General features: G+C 43.6%; 3 protein-coding genes across 4 annotated transcripts in view; 2 read left to right on the top strand and 1 right to left on the bottom strand.

Annotated features, from left to right (window-relative positions):
* Positions 1-1,691: 1,691 nt before the first annotated feature.
* SARC_09076 (hypothetical protein) lies at positions 1,692-3,080 on the top strand (the record flags this gene model as incomplete). The annotated part of the gene is made up of 3 exons (XM_014296929.1): positions 1,692-1,742; positions 2,003-2,247; positions 2,861-3,080. 3 exons carry the CDS (start codon positions 1,692-1,694, stop codon positions 3,078-3,080), a joined length of 516 nt encoding a protein of 171 aa, XP_014152404.1.
* Positions 3,081-3,571: 491 nt separating this feature from the next.
* On the top strand, positions 3,572-5,754 carry SARC_09075 (hypothetical protein; the record flags this gene model as incomplete). The annotated part of the gene is made up of 6 exons (XM_014296928.1): positions 3,572-3,845; positions 4,510-4,850; positions 4,913-5,014; positions 5,190-5,231; positions 5,349-5,558; positions 5,692-5,754. The coding sequence occupies 6 exons, from the start codon at positions 3,572-3,574 to the stop codon at positions 5,752-5,754; spliced, it is 1,032 nt and encodes a 343-aa protein (XP_014152403.1).
* Positions 5,265-7,148, bottom strand: part of SARC_09074 — a gene marked incomplete at its 3' end in the record, with an annotated part of 5,467 nt that continues 3,583 nt past the window's right edge. Inside the window, exons 7-8 of one of the 2 annotated variants that reach the window (XM_014296927.1) lie at positions 6,810-6,931; positions 5,265-6,060 (exon numbers count right to left, since the gene is read on the bottom strand). In XM_014296927.1, coding sequence (XP_014152402.1) covers positions 5,863-6,060; positions 6,810-6,931 — 320 coding nt within the window. The remainder of the gene's footprint in view (positions 6,061-6,809; positions 6,932-7,148) is intronic. The other variant, XM_014296926.1, reaches the window with a different exon arrangement.

The raw sequence follows: 7,148 nt of genomic DNA, 5'->3' as shown, positions 1-7,148 counted from the left end.
ATACATACATACACACACACACTATATATATATATATATATATATATATATATACATGCAGGTACAATTTCAATTCACAATAAGATAATAAATTGATAACCACTTTGTATGATCACTCATGTCATGCAAAAACTGGATGTGTACATTGTCGATAATATCAAAATATCCACACAATTTCTTGCAGATTCTCTATTTATTTGCTTAAACAAATGGAGCATGCATTCTTGAAATGCACTGTCTTTCTGCAAATCGTGACATGGGGATATGAAAGCCACAAAAATTGTTCGTCATAAAACATACCTCTATATAGATCTCTGTGCGTATATATCCATACTATAGAAAATACAGTAAGTACAACCACCGTCGTGAGCTTGCTAATAGTTCCACTGGGCTTCAGCATCGTGCTATCTTTCTCACTTCAAGCCAAACACGAAAGCGGTCAAACTGTATACTGTCTGATATGTATGCAAGGCTCCATACATACACGCATCCGTTCGTATGAGTTATATCAGATCAAATCTACGAGTACATGTGTATGTGGATGTATGTGTACAAGTGCACGTGCCTATGCCTTGGATTCTTGCTTACAGGAGATTTGTCGAGACTAACCACAGACTACTATCTACTTTTTATGTTGGGATGCAAGCGTGAACTGCCACTGTAAGCAGTACTACGATTACTAAAATTTACTAAGCCATATATGTATTCCCTGAGTGCACTACAAATGACCCTTAATATACATACTACTACTATGCTTCATGTGTATATACAACTCAACGAGTATGCACACACTTAAATACTCTCTCTACTAGAGTAAGTAGTAGAGCTTTAATTTGTATGTAATTAAATAAAAAGCAAATCCGACGACACAGCTTTTGTTGCTATGACCTAAATAGTGATATTTCGTCTCCAACCTATTATTCCGTACGTTTCTTGAAACTTTTGGCGGCATATTTATACGTACAGTACACAACATTTTTTAACGTTAAAATATCATATGTTTTTCTCAAAGCAGAATCAACGTTTAGTATTTGTACAATATAAACCAGCAGAGATCGAATAAACGTTAATGAATCGATTACATATTTTCAAAACCACTTTACTAGTAGTAGTGGTAGCTCTGCCTCTCTACTACCTACTACTCTCTCTAGTCTCTACTAAATACATAGAGTCAGAGAGAGTATAACTGTAGACTGTAGAGTAGAGCAGTCTCTGGCACACTCTACTAGTAGTAGTGGTAGCTCTGCCTCTCTACTACCTACTACTCTCTCTAGTCTCTACTAAATACATAGAGTCAGAGAGAGTATAGACTGTAGAGTACTGTAGACTGTAGAGTAGAGCAGTCTCTGGCACAAAATAAATAAAATGGGGGCGACTGGCGAATCTTTGATCTATCTATATAAATATTTAGATGTAGAGAGTAATAATATATAAGGGAGCTACAAATACAAAAGTCACCAAGATCATAACCTTCTTGATGCATAGGCTCGTAGCCTTCCTCTATTCTATTTTTTTAACGCCTCTCTATAGTAGTATGTATTTAATGTAGTAGTATGTATTTAGTAGAATGTGTTATATAGGTCTCTTGGTTTATAAATAAATAGAATACTTTCAGCGGTCAAGTAATCTTTCACTGATACGTTGTGCTTTCATTTGGACACAGCACAGTGCATCCCCACTTGCGTTATAGTATGAAGTTCGAGTTCATACCCACGGGAGAAATCTCGTTTGTGATTTGCATGGTATGTGTGTGCCTTCTCCGAGCGTATCCTGCAATCATACGCACTTTGGATTGCGAGCGATTGCTCATTTATGAGGTGTATGTCGAGTATATATAATTCTACGAACAATTGTGCAATACTCGTTTCACATAACCGAATCACATCGCGAAACAGCATATGCTTTGTCTCGTCCACAATCGGAACATACTACACAGGCAAACACGTGTTATCCACCATTGAATACTCAAGTACAATATGCAACCGCACCCCAAAAATTCCAGGATGTTCCTGTAGAGGCGTCTGACCTGCAGTGCTGCGAGGGCCTCTACTGTCTCGATCATATCCTCAAGGAGGTTCAAATCCGCAAACGTTGCCCACAGTGTCGCGTTAGTATATGTCCAAATGATATAGCTCCGGCATACTCAGCCAGGCGAAGGATTAACAATCTACGAGCCAGATGTGTGGCATGCGGTGAAGAGGATACCTGGAATGTGCTGACGCGAACACACCAGACATGCGCCCCAAAGTATGTAAAGTGTTTGTGCGCAAAATATATATGGCAATATATTTACAGGATCAAAGCTGCGTATGCCGAGAAAAGCACAAACCTGCAATTTTTTTTTTCAATCAATACAAAGAAAAAAGAAAATGCTTACATTTGCTTTCCACCATTGCAGCCCAATCTGTGCTGGTGTGTCTAATCTTCTACCCATTCCCATTCTCGCACAATTTAATGAATACTCGTGGTGCGTATCTCGAGTGGTTCACTGGCGGTGTAGCTACACTTGGTATAACCATCTGCTGTGCCTGTTCCTTGTGTCGAGTATCTGATTTACCCGCCCTTGCTTAATTCGACATCGCTCTGCAGTCTTAAACACCAGCGCTCACGGATGTAAAAATCCATTCTCGAGCTGTGCATGTACTCTCATGACGTCTCCGCAATAACTTGCACGTGATGACATATTCTTTAGAGCGGTTGCACCCCGTTAATTGTCTGCCCGACTCTTTGTACACATACCCACTCGTACTGTATCCTTTGTAAGAATGCTGATACGCTCTACATGGCCACCGTCACTAAGCGTGTACCGCTATATACAACGAATTCATCTACTTGAAACACTCTCACATACTACCGACAGCATAATGACATTGAAGCCCGAAACACGCCGCGTTTTGTATCCTTACAACGGCATAGAACCGGGCAGCGAAGTGCATGTGTGCGGACTCTCTGAGAAGTGGGCTATGTGTCTGAAACAACCGGACAAGACGATGTACACCATTCCCAGACAGTTTGTATCCGACCCCAAAGTCTCGTCTGTCCCTGACCAACCCGACAGCACTGATGCGTGTGAGTTTTGATCGGGTGAATTGCTGAATGGAATTTTAACTCGATGGTTCGATTTACAAAACGCACTTGCCAACCTGGCCGGCGGAGATATGCTCGCTTACATATTTTTTACTAGTTGCACGCATACATGCGCATGTGATTTTGAATTTTGAAACCCGGATCTGCAAAAATGTGTTCGTGGGTGGGTATTCTATATATGCAAGATATTTGCAAGTTCAGATTCTACCCAGGTGGGCTAATAAGTGTTCAGATTCAGCTGATAGGTATTCAGGTTCATGCCCAGTATGAGTATGTAAACAGACACAGATAGCTATGTCAGTCCAGACAATCCTGGCTGTTGAAGTAACACGCAGAAAGTTCTGCCTTGGCCTATGTCTTCATCTTAATGAGACACTCAGCTTTGCAGTGTATGTGAGTTCGATGAATGTGTTTGGTTCCTGTTTGGTATTCTTTTGAACCAGCACTAATGCACGGTGTTTCCTGTTGTTTGTAATTCTCAGCCATGTGGATGAAGAGTGCTCTAGATCGCGGTGTCGAGGATCGGGATGTGCTAACGGCATGTATAAAATTTGTCGTACCGAAGTTCAAAGACAAAATGAATACACCAGCGGAAGAAATAAATCCATCAGCGTCATGGCACCCAACAGGCACACCAGCGTCATGGCAACCAACGAGCACACGAGAGCTTTCGGAACAAATGCACGCAGCAGGTCCTATTAGAACTATTCCCCAACGTTCGACCAACTTTCATCACGTGGACCCCCGTCGTGCACCCGGTTATGAGGTAAATACCTTCTAATTATATGTGGCTACTTTTATATGTTGCTACTAAGCCTGTTGATTCTCCGGTGCTGTCCTGTGCGCTCTGTGGCTGTGCTGGGGGTACTATGAAAGTGTGGCGTGTCGCTGTTATATGTGGCTGCTTGGTCTCTTGATTCTCTGGCGCTGTCCTGTGCGCTCTGTGGCTGTGTTGAGGGTACTATGAAAGTGTGGCGTGTCTCTGTTATATGTGACTACTTGGCCTGTTAATTCTCCGGTGCTGTCCTGTGCGCTCTGTTGCTGTGTTGGTGGTACTATGAAAGTGTGGCGTGTCTCTGTTATAGGGGGCTACTTGGCCTGTTGATTCTCTGGTGCTGTCTTGTGCGCTCTGTGGCTGTGTTGGAGGTACAATGAAAGTGTGGCTTGTCTCTGACGACTTCCACAAGCAATGACGCTGTGATCTACACTCAACACCATGGCGCAGTTGCCTATTTGGATTCTATCTGCTCGTGTGCATTGATTGTTTTTCTACTGTGTTTCTCGCAAACCGTCCCACTCGTACCATTACTCCCGTGTTGAACGGGACAAAAAAAAGCCCGGTATGACAGGTGCGCAGACCTCATCCATTCCACCCACACCTGCTTACCTGTTTTGAATCCGTTCTTTCTCCCTTCCACACAGACTTTATGGTCGACATTGGCGAGTTCGAAAGTCCACAGACGACCTTAGCAGGGCCTGTCGGGAAGTACTCGAGTGTGTTAAACCTGGCAGCCTCTGAGCAGCTGTCGCCAGAAGACTCAATTGCGGACGCCCAAGCGGTCGTAGCCCACTTTGCGGATGCACCCAACGCCGACGTTTCCTTCCAACACTTCACGGCGCCTGTGTTGAGCGAGTGCCAGTGTGCTACACTGATGGATTGCGTCGAAGCGCTGCACGCAGATTCACACGGACCGATTACAGTACACGGGAACGTGGCTTTGAACGCGAACGAGGCTGTGAATGTATCCGACGTGCTCTGGGAGGTACTGTTGTGGATAGCAAAGCAACAGCAGCAGACTTTAAAGTCACACTAAACGTGCTGCAGCTGACGGGTTTGCTCGATGCGCGTAATGTGGAGAAGCCTGCGGCGCTGATCAGCAATCAGTATTCCGAGATCAAGCTGAGACGCGTGCAAGCTAATGGACAGGTGAATTCATCGCAGTGTTCATACGTGCCATTTGTTGGTTGATTGGATGTCTGCCCGTATCTGTAGGGTTGTGCATATTTTGGGATTCGACAGATGAACCGTTTATTCGACCAATAATGCCTAACGTGCGCGTTCGTGTGCTCTCTCTCTCTCTCTATCTCTCTCTCCTCCACAGTGCATACCTTTCCACATGGACCATTCGCGCCGTACGCTACAGGTAAGTACGCAAGAAAATTGGGTCTGTCTTTAACTCGTATATTTTTAATTATATTACGTCTTGTGCTCATTTTTCTGCCAAAATTCAGACTTTCGACCCATTTTCTGGTTCTCCCAGGTACTGTTGAACCGGGATGGGGCCGATTACATAGGTGGCAATATAGTATACACCACCCAGGCGGGGTTTAAAACACCGGTGCGTGTCGCCGGATCTGCCACAGTACACGACAACACCATCCCACACGGTGTGACACAGATGCGAGAGGATGTGCGTTACAGCCTATTCTTCTTAGACAACTATGCAGGACAATCCCAGGGACTCAATTCAGTGGGTGGCTGCACACTATCGCAGATAGATAGATACATATTGTATGTATGGATGTATGGATATATGTATGTAGACCTAAGTATAGGGGAATCCGTCTTCACTGCCGGACTCAACTCAACTCAACTCTTGTCAGCAACGTCAGCCATCCCCGGAGCTCAGCCCAATGCAGGCATGCACTCGTACATGCGTGCCATGAACCTGAGTACGTATCTATACTCGTGTCTGTGTTTGTATGTCTGCGTATCCTGTTGTGCACATACGCGCGTGTGCGTACCATCCTCCGTTATAGAATATAGCCCAGCTGTTATGGTATCTCGCTAACCAGAAGTGTCATGGACGGTTCGGGCCTCAGTGTGACGCGCAGTTTTTCTTTAACTACAAACCCAGGCAACAGCTTCAACTCGAACTTATTGACAGCATCGATGAGTGCGCATTTCATTTCCAGTGTTGCTAGTCTGTGACCGATGCACATCTTTGGACCGGACGAGAAGGGCATGTAGGACTGGATATAAGCACAGGAAAACGGGTCAGAACGTATGCTGATATAAAATGGGTCAGAACGTATGCTGATATAAAATGGGTCAGAACTCATGCTGATATAAAATGGGTCAGAACGTATGCTGATATAAAATAAATCCTAAGCTGTGTATGCATAGACGATGCGGCATTCAACACGCTTCTGGTTGAGTGGTGTGGGAGATGGTTGGATGGACGACATACATGAGGGTTTGGATATGACGGGTTAAAAATAGGACCGTTATTGAAAACGGCAATCGTCCACAAGGCCTGGGCAGATGATACTCGTCTGGTATTATGTAACGGTGAACAGCTCATCACCAAGCACAGCGCACTAAATCATCAACGGGGTATGTAGATATGAGATCTATAGGCAACCATAAGGCCGTACGCAATAAAATGCTAGATACAAATACTACGCCTGCTGATGTACATATCCGTAGGCGACACCTGTGCATACCTATGCTGTATAGATTGGTTTGTAACCGATCCGATTATTTGATGCCAATTTCTGCGCGTGACAGTGAAAGTTCGGCATCCACAACAGGAACACTCTATCGCAATAGCATACCCGTCACTTAACTCCTGAAAGCCCGCACCAGCCGATCCAGGCTTCAGAATTGCACCTCAGTAGCGTATACCGGGAAGAACTAATAGAAACACACATGTATGTATACCATATGTATATCACATGTATATCATATCAATGGTGAAGAATGTCTGACGCTGACTTACCAGTCGCTTAACTCCTGAAGGCCCGCTCCAGCCAATCCAACGTTCGGGTATAAACTTCAGTGGCTGATCCCAGTCACCTGACCGGTGAGTTACCCATGGTGCTAGCATTATGGTTGTGTTCGCTGTAGTTGATGAAGTTCAAATGTAGAAGTTTTAGACGGAAGAGCTGGTGCTAGCAGTATAATTGTGTATTCTGTAGAATCGAAATATTTATACAACCCATATATATATATATATATATATATATATATATATATATATATATATATATATATATATATATATATATATATATATATATATATATATATATATATATATATATATATATATATATAT

The sequence above is a fragment of the Sphaeroforma arctica genome, assembly GCF_001186125.1.
Source record: "Sphaeroforma arctica JP610 unplaced genomic scaffold supercont1.882, whole genome shotgun sequence".
Taxonomy (NCBI): Eukaryota; class Ichthyosporea; order Ichthyophonida; genus Sphaeroforma; species Sphaeroforma arctica.
The sequence above is the reverse complement of the archived record's forward strand: the minus strand, read 5'-3'. Positions and strand labels throughout refer to the sequence as shown.